Raw genomic sequence first — 16,214 nt, forward strand, 5'->3', positions numbered from 1 at the left:
ATTTGGATCTTCATACCTTAAGTCTACTAGAAAATCATATAAACATTAAATAAACCCAATAGGCTGGTTTTGCTTCCAATAAGGATTAATTATATCTTAGTTGGGATCAAGTACAAGCTACTGTTTTATTATTACACAGAAAAAGGAAATCATTTTTAAAATTTGGATTATTTGATTATAATGGAGTCTATGGGAGACCGTTTGTAATTTGAATCTTACTGGATAATGGGTTTCCGGATAACGGATCTTTCCATTATTTGGATCTATTCTTCATACCTTAAGTCTACTAGAAAATCATATAAACATGAAATAAACCCAATAGACTGGTTCTGCTTCCAATAAGGATTCATTATTAGGGATGCACCGAATCCACTATTTTGGCCAAATCCCCGAATCCTTCTTGGAAGATTTGGCCGAGTACCGCACCAAATTGCATATGCAAATTAGGGATGGGAAAGGAAAAAGTGGAAAAAAAATTGGTTTACTTCCTGTTTTGTGACAAAAAGTCACGTGAAATCCCGCCCTGCCCACAATTTGCATATGCAAATTAGGATTCGGTTTGGCCAGGCACAAGGATTCGGCCGAATCCTGCTGAAAAAGGGCAGAATCCTGAAACGAACGCTGGATTTGGTGCAACCCTATTAATTATATTTTAGTTGGGATCAAGTACAAGCTACTGTTTTATTATTACAGAGAAAAAGGAAATCATTTTTTCAAAATGTTATTATAATGGAGTCTACGAAGGCCTTCTCGTAATTCAGAGCCTTCTGGACAACGGATCCCATACCTGTATTTGTATTCTTGATCATCCTCCAATCTGTCATTCATACCCCTGGGGACATTAACAACAGATTCCCAGCTGTGCAACCAAAAATTGTTCTACATTAAAAGAGCAAAAAATTCAAGAGTCGTCAGCATAAGGCTGCAAACTGTGCGCTTTATATTTGTTCAACTACAACTCCCAGGATGCACTGCTGTCGGTAGACGTTGGAAATTGTAGCTCAAAAACAGCAACAGATCTGGTTGCAGATCAGTCATATATAATATAATATATATATAATAAGAGTGTTGCTCCGGGCACAAGTGTAGAACATGGGATATCTGGCAGCAACGTGACTCTCCATTCATTGGCCGAGTGCTTAGTGGTGAGGTTTCTACAGACGGTTTATTTACAGGGTAAAGGGTTTCCCCGGGTGCTATTTCCATAGACGATAAAAGCCCAGGGCTATTGCCAGGCAGGTAAATACGGAGGCTGAAAAACACAAAGAAATAAATATGCGATTGGCTTTTAATATAAACATTGGTGTTGCACAAGGGATATTCTCACTCCTGCTGACAATATGGCAGCTCTGCTTCAATGGCAAGAGGTGGTGTAATAGAACAGAGCCAGGACCCCAAAAAAAATCTTCACTTTTACATTTGTAGCCAAACCCACTGCACTTGCCTGTCTGTGGCAGGAGGGTAAAGGAAAGCAGCAGAAGGGGCTGGGGAGGAAGAAGCATAATCCAACCCCCCCTCCACACAAAGTGGTAGAGTCTAACACTGGTGCACTTGTGATCCTGCCGTGTTCTCCAAATCACTTCTAGTGGACAATATTAGTCTTATGCTTAAAGGAGAACTAAACCCTAAAAATGAATGCGGCTAAAAATGTCATATTTCATATAGTGAACTTATTGCACGAGGCTAAAGTTTGAACTTGTCAATAGCAGCAATGATCCAGGACTTCAAACTTGTCACAGGGGGTCACCATCTTGGAAAGTGTCTGTGACACTCACATGCTCAGTGGGCTCTGATTGGCTGTTGAGAAGCTAAGCTTAGGGCTCGTCACTAATTATCCAGCACAAAATGAGCTTCCCTGGCTGTAATATAAGATGATGCTACAGGTTTGCTGATTATTCAATTCTGATGCTAATTGCACTGGTTTCTGTGCTGCCATGTAGTAATTATCTGTATTAATTACTAATCAGCCTTATATTGTGACATTTATATTCTATGTGTACTGTATATTGTGAGTGGCTCCCTAAGCTCAGTAAGTGACAGCAGCACAGAGCATGTGCAGTGAATCAGCAGAAAAGAAGATGGGGAGCTACTGGGGCATCTTTGGAGACACAGATCTTTACTGCTAAAGGGCTGTGGTTGCCTTGGCCTGGTACAGAAGCACAATCCTCATGTACAACATTTCTAGCTACTTCTTTCATTAAGCTTTAGTTCTCCTTTAAAGGGGTAGTTAGCCTTTAAGTTAACTTTTAGAATGGTAATTCTAACCAACTTTTCAATTGGTCTTCATTTTTTTTTCTCTTATAGTTTCTGAATGATTTGCCTTTTTCTTCTGCCTCTTTCCGGTTTTCAAATGGGGGGGGGGGGGGAGCAGTGACCCTGTCTAAAAACAAATGCTCTGTAAGGCTACAAATATATTGTTATCGCTACTTTTTCTTCCTCATCGTTCTATTCAGACCTCTCCTATTCATATTCCAGTCTCTTATTCAAATCAATGGTTGCTAGGGGAATTTGGAACCTAGTAACCAGATGGCTGAAATTGCAAACGGGAGAGCTGCTGAATAAAAAGCTAAATAAGTCAAAAACCACAAATAATAAAAAAAAAAGAAAACCAATTGCAAATTGTCTCAGAATATCCCTCTACATCCTACTAACAGTTCATTTAAAGGTGAACAACCCCTTTAACTTGCCATTAATGAGACCCCACATTGGGGTGTGTCTAACGTACCTGCCATATAGCGGACGGTGTCCAGTTTATGGGATTCCATCAGGGTCTTTAGGGAGGCGATATCTATATCAATCTTTTGGTTGATTTCTGAAATGACGGTGTCTGTTGTGGCATTCTGCAATAAATCACCAGTGTTAAATGAAAAGCTTCAGGGAGAGATGGGACAAAATACAGAGACTATAACTGCACATCAGCTTTGTAACAGACACACAAATACCAGTTTCATGTATTATTATTATTATTATTACACATTTTGAAATTAATTCAGGTTTGTGCTGCAGGCTGTTCCTGCTGAATTGTTTTAATACAAGGAAATATCTATGCTGCCATAGTTTTATGGGGTCTCTCTGTACAGACTATGAGCAAACTTAGGGGCTGTTCCTGCTGAATTGTGCTTAGTACAGGGAATACCTATGCTGCCATAGTTTTATGGGATCTCTCTGTACAGACTATGAGCAAACTTAGGGGACTGTTCCTGCTGAATTGTGCTTAGTACAGAGGAATACCTATGCTGCCATAGTTTTATGGGATCTCTCTGTACAGACTGTGAGCAAACTTAGGGACTGTTCCTGCTGAATTGTGCTTAGTACAGGGGAATATCTATGCTGCCATAGTTTTATGGGATCTCTCTGTACAGACTATGAGCAAACTTAGGGGACTGTTCCTGCTGAATTGTGCTTAGTACAGAGGAATACCTATGCTGCCATAGTTTTATGGGATCTCTCTGTACAGACTATGAGCAAACTTAGGGACTGTTCCTGCTGAATTGTGCTTAGTACAGGGGAATATCTATGCTGCCATAGTTTTATGGGATCTCTCTGTACAGACTATGAGCAAACTTAGGGACTGTTCCTGCTGAATTGTGCTTAGTACAGGGAATACTTATGCTGCCATAGTTTTATGGGATCTCTCTGTACAGACTATGAGCAAACTTAGGGACTGTTCCTGCTGAATTGTGCTTAGTACAGGGAATACCTATGCTGCCATAGTTTTATGGGATGTCAGTTTGCTGAGTGTGTTTGGGGGAGATTGAGGGTGTCACTCAATCACACAGACACCAACTTACTTTTTTATGAAATTCAGTGTTGGCTTCCATCAGTTTCTTCTCTTGTTCTGTAAACTAAAGGAAACGAAATGTTTTTCATTGCACAACTACTTTGTCTTTAGAATTCCAGTGATATTAGTGCCACTAGATGGCAGCACAGAGACTGAATAATGCCGGGTATAATTTTATCTCACCATTTTTTTCCATTATTTCTAAACAGATTTAGTTACCATGTCAGTCAGACGACTTCTCTCAAGGTTCATATCCAGTTTGGCATCGGCGCGGATCCTGTTGGTCTCGTTCTTAAAAAAAAATCATTATTATGAGCAGTTATAAATTTGATACGTTCCCTGTATAACTCAGTCTGCAGCCTTGTGCCTTTATATGGTCAAAGAACAACCCCTCAGTGACTTCTAATATCCTTATCATTTACAGTAGGGGGTACATTATCCCTTATAATACATGAGTGATACTCAGAGTTCCCTGTATAACTCAGCCTGCAGCCTTGTGTCTTTATATGGTCACAGAACAACCCCTCAGTGACTTCTAATATCCTTATCATTTACAGTAGGGGGTACATTATCCCTTATAATACATGAGTGATACTCAGAGTTCCCTGTATAACTCAGCCTGGAGCCTTGTGCCTTTATATGGTCACAGAACAACCCCTCAGGGACTTCTAATATCCTTATCATTTACAGTAGGGGGTACATTATCCCATATAATACATGAGTGATACTCAGAGTTCCCTGTATAACTCAGCCTGCAGCCTTGTGCCTTTATATGGTCACAGAACAACCCCTCAGTGACTTCTAATATCCTTATCATTTACAGTAGGGGGTACATTATCCCTTATAATACATGAGTGATACTCAGAGTTCCCTGTATAACTCAGCCTGCAGCCTTGTGTCTTTATATGGTCACAGAACAACCCCTCAGTGACTTCTAATATCCTTATTTACAATAGGGGGGTACATTATATACCTGTAATTCTATACAACATACGTAATTACATAACATTACAACATACATAATTAACTGAGGCAGAAGGATATGTGATACTACCCAGTATATTTCTCAGATACCATGTTCATGCCAGACAATGTAAATACTTACCAAAAGGTGAAGTCTCACATGTTCTAATTCAATTTTCATTTTCTAAGACGGAAGCAAATAGAAAGATACATTGGAGGAAGATGTTTCGTTTAAACAAGAGATAATATAGCAGTATCATTGGGAACTGGTTTAAGCAGCAGTCCTGTCCTGCTTTATGGCAGCTGAGATTCTAGCCAAGCTGAGGACACCCTGGGGACAGAATTCTTGTGGACCAGTGCCAGTCTAAGTGTAAAGCCATAGTTAGCTGCTTCTTATCTGTACTTCAGTAACTGTTATGCCAAAAACAAATCAAGATGTAAGTTTCCCTTTACAGCCACATATGTGCCAGGTCGGTTATAAATCTATGGAGACTCTGTAGGAAAGTTTCCGTTACACTTTGATCAATCCATCCCTAAAGATTGAAGATACATTTATAGATTCACTATCACTGGGGATTTTTAACTTTGTGGAGTAAAACCCAGAATCCTGTGCATTGGGAAAAAGCAAATCAAGTGCCCGTTCTGTTTGTGAAGCAGTAGCCATTTTAAGGTGGAGATACACGGGCAGCATATTGGCCTGTGTATGGGGCCCTCCGACAGGCTTCCCCGATCAATATCTGCCCGAAAGTTGGCCAGATGTTGATCGGACGGGACTAGGGTTGCCACCTGGCTGGTATTTTACCAGCCTGGTCGGTAAATATGATCAGGGGCGGAACTACCGGGGGAGCAGGGGGTGCGAGCGGGCCAGGGCCCGCACCCCCTCAGGGCCCCCCGGCAGTCCGCCCGCCGCATGTTCCCCAGCCAGTTCCGGGTGTACGGAGGGGCGCGGGGGCCCGGCTGCGCGTCCTGCGCCAGGGCCAGTCCCCTCTAGTTCCATTTCTGAATATGATGGTTGATCTCAATGTTATTAACAGGGGAAAAAGATAAATATATAGGAAGACCTGTATTTTTTTCCCGAAAAGGTGGCAACCCTAGACGGGACTAAAAATCCTGTCGGATCGCATCTGTTCGTTGATGTGGTCCCGCGATCCGACCACCCGTTTACCCACCGTTATGATCTGACTGTTGGGACCTAGGGCCCACGATTGGATCAGCCCAATATCGCCCAACTCAAGGTGGCCATATCGAGGAGAGATCCGCAACATCACCAAACGAGCGGATCTCTACGTGTATGGCGACCTTTAGACTAGTGATCAGGTCCAACAGCTACACACGATTTATGGGTGGGTCTGGCAATGTCCTGCTTCTGTCTCTGGCAGCCTGTATTAATAGACACATCCCTGTTCCTTTAAGGCTGGGCCACTCACTGCATTTTAAGGAGTCTCTCTTAAAGGGGGAACTATTGTGAAAATTCAAATTTTATAAAAGCTTCGTTATACTGAAGTAAAAAACTTTCTAAATACAATCAATGAAATATTCTGTACCGATTCTGAAATAATCAAGTTTATCTTCACTATTCCTCTCTCAGCATCTGTTTCTCTTCATTCTCTCTTCATGCAGCAGTTGGGTGTCAGATATTCACTGACAGTTAGATCCAATATATCTTATAGGGAGGCTCCTTTTGCCTAGAAGATGTATTAGAGCTCACTCAAATAACTGATTCCAGTACAAATACAATCTAACAAAATGACTGCCTTTTGCACAAATTCTGCATGTAGAGAGACATGATGTCTGGTGAGTTTAATAGAGGGAGCTCTAATACATCTTCTAGGCAAAAGTATTGTTATTGATACTTTTTATTACTCACCTTTCTATTCAGGCCTCTCCTTTTAGTATTCTATAATCTTTTTCAAATCAATGCATGGTAGCTAGGGTAATTTGGACCCTGGCAACCTGGGGCACAAATCAAACCCACACACTAGTTGGGATATTTCTATATTGGGGGTTTGAGTTCTCCTTTAAAGTGGATGTAGCACCTTTGCACCATGAACTATTAAAGTCAAATTGGGAGCAGTCAGTAAACATGATATACATGCCGGAGACCTCTAGTGACCAAACAGAGGTAAAAAAATATTGCACAGTTTTTATACCTTTGCACCATGCACCTCAATAACGGAGGCAGCTGCTTTGCACAATGGTGCAATGAAGGCTGGGACTTTGCACCTTGCAGTCCAACAATGGAGGTGCAACTCTATAATAAATATTTTTGCACAGAGCACGCATTATAAACATTATGATACAGCCATTCAGAGGGCTTTAGCTTTAAAAAGTGAGCCATGAATTCTGTATTGAAATGCAGTTTGATTCTATGGATGGGAAGTTTTAGACTTTTTAACCCAACAGTTAAAAAGACAAGGACAACGCAAATCTAAAGGTACTGTATAAACGAGTTTAGTTCCCCTTTAATTATAGAGTTGCTATAGGAGAAGCACATACTGGACAGTATCTTTCATGTCTCAGGGCTGCTGCTAATGTAAATAAATACAAGAGCTTAGGGCCATCTGTTTATGTATTTGAACAACAATCCATGTGTCTGTAACAAAGGAAACATGGCAGAGCATAAATGTGGTTATTTGTGCCCAGAACATACCTCATTCTCCGCTCTCAGCGTGGCAAACTCGCTCTTCTCCAGGATCACCATGTCTTTGCGGATGGAGTCCAAGTGAGCCATTATCTGCTGCAGCGTTATCTCCTGCCAGACACAAACAAGTGCTTAGTCCTACATTATGTACCGGGGGGTCCCCATGGTGCACACGGACCCATCACTAACAGCAGATGTGGGAGCAATTCAGCTTTAACTCCAGCAATATAATGAGAAAGCAGAGCAGAGCTGTCACCGTGTGTCTCGGAGCCAAATCAGAGCCTGGAGTTGTGTTTCTATACAGGGAACTGGCAATTGCTATAAAGGAAACTGCCATGAAGTGCTCGGCCGTCATCTTCAGGAATGGGGGGGTCTTAGTTAAGGGGGTTATTTCTTAAAGTCCGAATGCCAAAAACTCAAAACATTCGAGTTTTTTTTTACTTTAAAATCAGATTTTTTTTAGTGGGAAAAAACCAACTAAAATTTTTTAGAATTTATTAAAAAGTAAAAGTCCAAATAAAAAAGTAGTCCAACTCGGACCTGCCGAGTTCATGTAGAAGTCAACGGGAAAAGTCGAGAAGATATCCCAATCTGCGCTGAGTTTAGTGCGATAATCCAAAGGCTTTGTGGTTTCCAGGCAGAAATAAGAAAAAAATAGAGGCAGCCATTCAAGCACAGGATACACAGTAGATAACAGATAAGTACTACTATAGTTTATATAAACAAGCTGCTGTGTAGCCATGGGGGCAGCCATTCAAGCACAGGATACACAGTAGATAACAGATAAGTACTACTATAGTTTATATAAACAAGCTGCTGTGTAGCCATGGGGGCAGCCATTCAAGCACAGGATACACAGTAGATAACAGATACGTACTACTATAGTTTATATAAACAAGCTGCTATGTAGCCATGGGGGCAGCCATTCAAGCACAGGATACACAGTAGATAACAGATAAGTACTACTATAGTTTATATAAACAAGCTGCTGTGTAGCCATGGGGGCAGCCATTCAAGCACAGGATACACAGTAGATAACAGATACGTACTACTATAGTTTATATAAACAAGCTGCTGTGTAGCCATGGGGGCAGCCATTCAAGCACAGGATACACAGTAGATAACAGATAAGTACTACTATAGTTTATATAAACAAGCTGCTGTGTAGCCATGGGGGCAGCCTTTGAAGCTGGAGAAAAGGCACGGGTTACATAGCAGACAACCGATAAGCTCTGTAGTATACAATGGTGATTTATCTGTTATCTACTGTGTATCCTGTGCTCGAATGGCTGCCCCCATGGCTACACAGCAGCTTGTTTATATAAACTATAGTAGTACTTATCTGTTATCTACTGTGTATCCTGTGCTTGAATGGCTGCCCCATGGCTACACAGCAGCTTGTTTATATAAACTATAGTAGAGTTTCTGAAGCAGAAACAGAACCTTGACTAGTGCAGGGCAGCAGTACATTATATTGTAATTACTTTAATAGACTTTCATTTGTTGGTGTTACTGTTCTTTTAAGGGCTATGACATCATCATGTGTTTGGAAAAATGTTACCATTACAACCTTCTAAATCCAGAAGCTGCTTGTTTGTATGAGAATTGTGCTGCCAACAGCAGAACCCACAACTTGCACAGCCACATTCTCTCGTGATATCTCTAAATTGAGTGGGATGTGCCACGGCCATTCCTGTGTGTTTATTGCCTGGGCAGTTTATTGTATTGCTTCTGAATATACAACACACAGAAAGAAGTGTTACCTGCTGGGCTCTTGTCACCATATCCCGGTAGACGGTGTCTATACTGATATTTGTCAGTGTTGCCAAGGCTGATACAATTGTCTCTGCTTGAACTTTATCAAATCCTGGAGAAGAGAAAACAGGAGAGAACTCACTTCAATAAACAAGAACATACTGTAACCGCCTTCTGTATCATATTGGCCATATCTTATCTAATACATTCAGTTATCCAGAATGCTTGGGACCTGGGGTTTTCTGGATAATGGATCATTCTGTAATTTAGATCTTCATACCTTAAGTCTGCTAGAAAATCATATAAACATGAAATAAATCCAATAGGCTGGTTTTGCTTCCAATAAGGACTAATTATATCTTAGTTGGGATCAAGTACAAGATACAGTTTTATTATTACACAGAAAAAGGAAATCATTTTGAAAAAATTGGTTTATTTGGATATAAAGAAAAAAAAAAGAAAAAATGTTGGGCACACATCCTCATAAAGTAAAACCACTATTTATTGATGCATAAAAAAACACAAGTGGCTGCTGTGGAATAGACACCTAACGGGAACACTCCTTGAGTCTATGGGAGAGGCTTTCAGGTAACAGTTTCTGGATAATGGATCTCATACCTGTCTATATATTAGTCACTGAGGGGCTGTTCTGTGACCACATAAAGGCACAAGGCTGCAGGCTGAGTTATACAGGGAACTCGGAGTATCACTCATTTATTATAAGGGATAATGTACCCCCTACTGTAAATGATAAGGATATTAGAAGTCACTGAGGGGTTGTTCTGTGACCATATAAAGGCACAAGGCTGCAGGCTGAGTTATACAGGGAACTCTGAGTATCACTCATGTATTATAAGGGATAATGTACCCCCTACTGTAAATGATAAGGATATTAGAAGTCACTGAGGGGTTGTTCTGTGACCATATAAAGGCACAAGGCTGCAGGCTGAGTTATACAGGGAACTCTGAGTATCACTCATGTATTATAAGGGATAATGTACCCCCTACTGTAAATGATAAGGATATTAGAAGTCACCGAGGGGTTGTTCTGTGACCATATAAAGGCACAAGGCTGCAGGCTGAGTTATACAGGGAACTCTGAGTATCACTCATGTATTATAAGGGATAATGTACCCCCAACTGTAAATGATAAGGATATTAGAAGTCACTGAGGGGTTCTGTGACCATATAAAGGCACAAGGCTGCAGGCTGAGTTATACAGGGAACTCTGAGTATCACTCATGTATTATAAGGGATAATGTACCCCCTACTGTAAATGATAAGGATATTAGAAGTCACTGAGGGGTTGTTCTGTGACCATATAAAGACACAAGGCTGCAGGCTGAGTTATACAGGGAACTCTGAGTATCACTCATGTATTATAAGGGATAATGTACCCCCTACTGTAAATGATAAGGATATTAGAAGTCACTGAGGGGTTGTTCTGTGACCATATAAAGACACAAGGCTGCAGGCTGAGTTATACAGGGAACTCTGAGTATCAATCTTATAAATGCAGTAGCTTTGTCTTTGATGGAAAAAAAAATGGGGGGTTGAAGTAAATGTCTTGGGGGCTGAGGTGACAGGTAACGGGGAGGAAGGATACAGGAGAGAAGTGTAAGATAGAGTACAGGAGAATAACAATATGATCATAAATTCACATGCCCTTAATTGCACGACTGAACAGTTGCCCCCCATATAAATCAGTGCTAAGTTCCCACTTCATGATGAGATTTCTGCCACTTTGCCTGTATATTTCCTAATCTGCGCTACTTCCTCTGTAAGCGACACATACACATGTACATTTCTATTTCTCAAGAGCCTTCAATGTATTTTTTTTTTCTTTTGGAAAGTGAAATGCTGACAATGGTGCAGTATAGCGAGGGGCAGACCATGAGCCTGTAATAAAGCCCATAAAGCTGCAGCCACTCACACAGAATATACAGGGACAGGCTACTCTGACGCTTTTATTAGGGTAAAGGACAAATGCAACACAATCCTGTTCTTCATTTATCCTCAACGCCTTGTCTTAAAAGTGTCTCCAAACACCTCAATAACCAATCAATAAGCCACAGGGGCAACCCAATCTCTCTTAAGGTGGCCAAATACGGAGAGATCCACTCATTTGGCAATGTCGCCAAATAAGCGGATCCCTCCCGATATGCCACATTGAGGTGGGCAATATCGGGCTGATCCGATCATGGGCCCTAGGGCCAATACACGGGCCAATAGGTTGCCGACTGTCTGTTGGCAGCTTTTATCGGCCCGTATATGGCTACTTTACTCATCTGCTCCAATCAATCAGCTTTGGGAATGTAATATGCCCCATACCAGTCACTTTACAGTCTGCAGAGACACCACACACAGGATAATGGGTTCCTGTCCCTCTCTCTTCTGTTATCACCTTGTCCCTTGACTTTCACATCTGATTCTCCCCCTTCCCCTTCGTCTTTAGTCAGATTCCCCCATCCTCTGCTATCTCAATCTTCTCCACATGTTTTATTTCCAATTCAGTCGGCCATTGTTGTGCCTTGTCCCTTCTTTAAGTTGGCCATAGAAGTAAACATTATGATCTTTCTTGGAAAAGAAAGATTGTTCGTTTCAATACACACGTGTAGAGCTGAATCATCAGATATACTGATATAATACACAAAAGCCATGAATATCTTGTAAATTATATAGTGAATAAAGTACCCCCTTTTGTAAAATATAGGGATATTATAAGTTACCAAGGAGTTTCATGACCATATAAAAGTACGAGGCCGAGTGCTTTTATACAGGTCATGGAACTCCCAGGTAACTTCTAATATCCTCATATTTTACAACTGGGGGTACTTTATTTATTATAATACACAAATTTCAATGAGTCATGTGACAGAAATGACATCAGAACTCACCGTTTATAACTGATGACATCAGAACTCACCGTTTATAAGGATATAATTTACAGGATATTCATGGCTTTTGTGTATTATATCCTTATAAACGGTGAGTTCTGATGTCATCAGTTATAAACGGTGAGTTCTGATGTCATTTCTGTCACATGACTCCCTAAAACTTGTGTATTATGATAAATAAAGTACCCCCTTTTGCAAAATATGAGGATATTAGAAGTTACCTCGGACTTCCATGACTTCGGCCTCGTGTTTTTATATGGTCATGAAACTCCTCGGTAACTTAGAATATCCTTATATTTTACAAAAGGGGGTACTTTATTCACTATATAAACAATAGAATTCTACCTGTATCCGAACATTCAGCACTAACAATGGCCGATGTTCGGGTCCCTTAAAAGGTGCCAATGACAATTTTCCTCATCGAAGAGCCGACCGATATCCAAGTCTGCCAATATCGGTCGGCTCTTCTACCACTATACACGCACCGAAAATCATACGAAAATTAGTTCCATACGATATTATCTGTGCGTCTATGGCCACCTTTAAAGGTTAAATTCCTGAAGCTGCGAAAAGACCCGAAGCCTCAAAAGCAGCCTAAGGTAAGTTGTGTTTCTTTTTTATGTTATTAAACCCCTGGCCACCAATGTAATATTTTAATCCTATATAGGCTCTGGCCACCAATGTTTCTTTTAAACTTGTAAGGGTAATGTTTTTTAAAAACTTTTATGGGGAGCCCTAGCACTAATGTTTTTTTTAAAAAAAAAAAAATGTGGGACCCTGGCCACCAATGTTTTTTTTTTAACTTATAAAGGGGTCCTGACCACCAATGGCTTTTTTATAACTTACATGTGAGGGGGATTTACTATTTTTAGCGGCCTGTGTGCCGTTTTTACTGTGGAGTGGGCCGGATCTGGGGTGGGGGCTGGGGACCAGAAAATGTTGTTGTACGGGGCCCCGTGATTTCTGATGGTGGCCCTGCACCTCCAGTTTGACACCAACATCTTCCCAGTATACAGTCTAGTCTGCTCCTGAGTTTTCTTGGTTCTGCATCAGAGAATATGGTTAGTTCCATGAATAATGCTATACTGGACCTAAGTGGGTACTTTGTATGACTAGTCAGTAAAGGAGAACTAAAGTGAAACATTCTTCCCTATGGGCAACACTGGTACATTACCACTGAGCGAGTCCGGTTTGCATTGTGTTAGGATCTTCAGCTCACTGGCATAACATGTGGAAAGAAGTTGTTGGGAAGGCAATTTTGATTGGTTCAACAATCAGCACATCTTGTGTTTCTTGATTTAGCAGTTTAGACAACATGGTCCACGACTAGGGTTGCCACCTTTTCAGGAAAGTTTTACTGGCTGTGGTGGGGGCGAGCACAAAAGGGGCGGAGCTGTGTGTGTGTGGGGGGGGGGACACACGTCGCGCGATGGCCAGAAGGCGAAGAAAAGATAAGTTTGGAGCGGAGGGCCAAGGGCTTTTGTTAAGGGTATTACAAATTTACCGGCAACTACATTGGTAAATTTGTAATACCAGCCCTGGCCTTGGCAGGTGTTTTACTGGCTAGGCCGGTAAAATACTGGCCAGGTGGCTACCCTATCCATGACAGATTTCTAAAGGCCCCCATACACGGGCCGATTAAAGCTGCCGACAGACTGAGTCGGCAGCTTATTGGCCCGTCTGTGGGGGCCTCCGAAAGTCGGCCAGATCTCGATCAGGCAAGTTAAAAAAATCCCGTTGGATCTCGGACGCATCTGTACGTTTATGTGGTCCCGTGCTCCGACCGCCTGTATGGACTGAATTGTGATTCGATCGTTCGGATCAGCCCGATATCACCCACCTGAATGTGGACACATCGGGGAGAGATCCACTCGTTTGGTGACATCGCCCTGTGTATCCTTTACTCACCGTGAGTCTCCAGGTCCCTCACTAAGGCGTGAGTATCAAACGTGAGCTTCCTCTGCTCCAGGGGTGTAATCTCCACTTGTCTCACATCATAACCAGACGGAAGTGCTGCCGAGGTGACAAAACCTGACAAGATAGAGAAAACAAAGGTCACAGATATTCTTGTATCTTTCCTTCTAGTTGTGTGGCAGGTACAGCCCATTTCTCATTGCAATTACTCTTCAACCTGTGTTTTCTCTCTCTATTTCTTATTTACAGACCATCTCTCTCTGCCTGACAAAATAACCTGCATAATGTTGTCCCAATAGAGTATCTTATATTCTATTTAACTGATACATTAATCAATTAATTGTCACATATGAGTCATGGGACTTAACAACTGCAAAACTGGAGTTTCGTTCAAAATAAAGGCTTATTTATTGTTAAAGGGGTTGGTTCACCTTTAAGTTAGTATGTTCTAGAATGGCTACTTTTCAATTGGTCTTCATTTTTTCTTTTTTTTATAGTTGTTGAATTATTTGTCGTCTTCTTCTGACTCTTTCCAGCTTTTTAAATGGCGGTCCCCATATAAAAACAAATACTCTGTAAGGCTACAAATCTATTATTATTGCTACTGTTTATTCCTCCTCTTTCTATTCAGGTCTCTCCTATTTATATTCCAGTCTCTTATTCAAATCAATGCATGGTTGCTAGGGGAATTTGTACCCTAGCAACCAGATGGCTGAAATTGCAAACCGGAGAGCTGCTGAATAAAAAGCAAAATAACAAAAAAACACAAATAATAAAAAATGAAAACCAAATGCAAACTGTCTCAGAATATCCCTCTCTATATCATACTAACAGTTAACTCAAAGGTGAACAACCCCTTTAAGGCTAATCTAAAGGCTAAATAACTCGCCTTTAAGTTTACTTTTAATATGATATAGACGGGCTAATTCTAAGCAACTTTTCAGTTGGCCTTCATTTTTTCTTTCTTATAGTTTCTGATTTATTTGCCTTTTTCTTCTGCCTCTTTCCAGCTTTCAAATGGGGGGGGGGTCGCTGACCCCATCTAAAAAATAGGGATGCACCGAATCCGCTATTTTGGATTTGGCCAAACCAGCAAATCCTTCACGAAGGATTCGGCTGAATACCAAACCTAATCCTAATTTGCATATGCTAATTAGGGGCGGAAAGGGGAAAACATTTTTTATTTCCTTGTTTTGAGACAAAAAGTCATGCGATTTCCAGCTCCGTCCCTAATTTGGATATGCAAATTAGGATTCAGTTCGACCGGACAGAAGGATTCGTCCAAATCCTGCTGTAAAAGGCCGAATCCTGGATTCGGTGTATCCCTACTAAAAAAACAAATGCTCTGTACGGCTACAAATGTATTATTATTGCTACTTTTTATTACTCCTCTTTCTATTCAGGCCTCTCCTATTCATATTCCAGTCTCTTATTCAAATCAGTGCATGGTTGCTAGGGGAATTTGGACCCTAGCAACCAGATGGCTGAAATTGCAAACTGGAGAGCTGCTGAATAAAAAGCTAAATAACTCAAAAAACCACAAATAATAAAAAATGAAAACCAATTGCAAATGGTCTCATAAGATCACTCTCTACATCATACTAACAGTTAATTTAAAGGTAGACAATCCCTTTAAATATAAATGAAATCTAAGGGCTGATTGGTTGCTATGGGTTACAGCACTAAGGTAACTGCCCCCTCTGTATGTAACTCCATGGCCGCTCCGTGCCCAGCTGGAAACATGTGGCACAGAGGGAATGATAACAGTGGAAAAAACAATCCTATTGACATCATTAGATACATTGTTACCTTTCCTCCAAGTCCTATGACCTGTTCCCTTGTGTCCCTGGAAGAGGAGCTGCAGCAGCTGGAGCTTATTGCCCTGCAGGGACAGACATCTATAGAGCTGGCTGCCCTTCATCTCCTGCACTTACTACTGCTGAGCAGCATTGAGTAACCTCACTCTACTTCCTGGTTGGCAACTTCCTGCCTGGTGGAAATGCATGATGGGGAATGTAGTTTTTATACTCCTCATGCAATTGCTCTGCACATGATGAAATTCCTCCCTCTGGGGCTCTGACTCATCTTTTTGAGATCAGCCGGCACAACACACACTACAGCCAATGACTGTCCCTAATTCCACTGACTGGTCCCTCTCTTATACTTTCTGCCTTTTGTTTTGTTTTTTTTAAAAGCTGACCAATTGCATGGAAGTATTTCAGCACTTGTGTGTATAAAGTGATTCTTAAAGGGATTGTTCACC

At 41.1% G+C, this 16,214-nt stretch overlaps 1 protein-coding gene across 1 annotated transcript; it reads right to left on the minus strand.

The window, feature by feature from the left end:
- Positions 1-788: 788 nt before the first annotated feature.
- Positions 789-15,959, minus strand: LOC108710033 (coiled-coil domain-containing protein 90B, mitochondrial). The gene is made up of 9 exons (XM_018250385.2): positions 15,761-15,959; positions 13,946-14,068; positions 9,149-9,252; positions 7,395-7,496; positions 4,887-4,928; positions 4,001-4,072; positions 3,792-3,845; positions 2,726-2,840; positions 789-1,252 (listed from the first exon to the last, which is right to left on the minus strand). The coding sequence occupies exons 1-9, from the start codon at positions 15,870-15,872 to the stop codon at positions 1,197-1,199; spliced, it is 780 nt and encodes a 259-aa protein (XP_018105874.1). The 5' UTR covers positions 15,873-15,959; the 3' UTR covers positions 789-1,196.
- Positions 15,960-16,214: the final 255 nt, after the last annotated feature.

This window comes from Xenopus laevis, chromosome 2S (genome assembly GCF_017654675.1).
Source record: "Xenopus laevis strain J_2021 chromosome 2S, Xenopus_laevis_v10.1, whole genome shotgun sequence".
In the NCBI taxonomy this organism is placed as follows: domain Eukaryota; kingdom Metazoa; phylum Chordata; class Amphibia; order Anura; family Pipidae; genus Xenopus; species Xenopus laevis.

Coding starts and splice junctions, on each gene's coding strand:
- LOC108710033 (XM_018250385.2), bottom strand. CDS start 15,872: ATGAAGGGCAGCCAGCTCTATAGATGTCTGTCCCTGCAGGGCAATAAG. Junction 14,069..15,760: donor TCATAGGACTTGGAGGAAAG/GTAACAATGTAT, acceptor CTATCTTGTCAG/GTTTTGTCACCTCGGCAGCA. Junction 9,253..13,945: donor GAGGGACCTGGAGACTCACG/GTGAGTAAAGGA, acceptor TCTCTTCTCCAG/GATTTGATAAAGTTCAAGCA.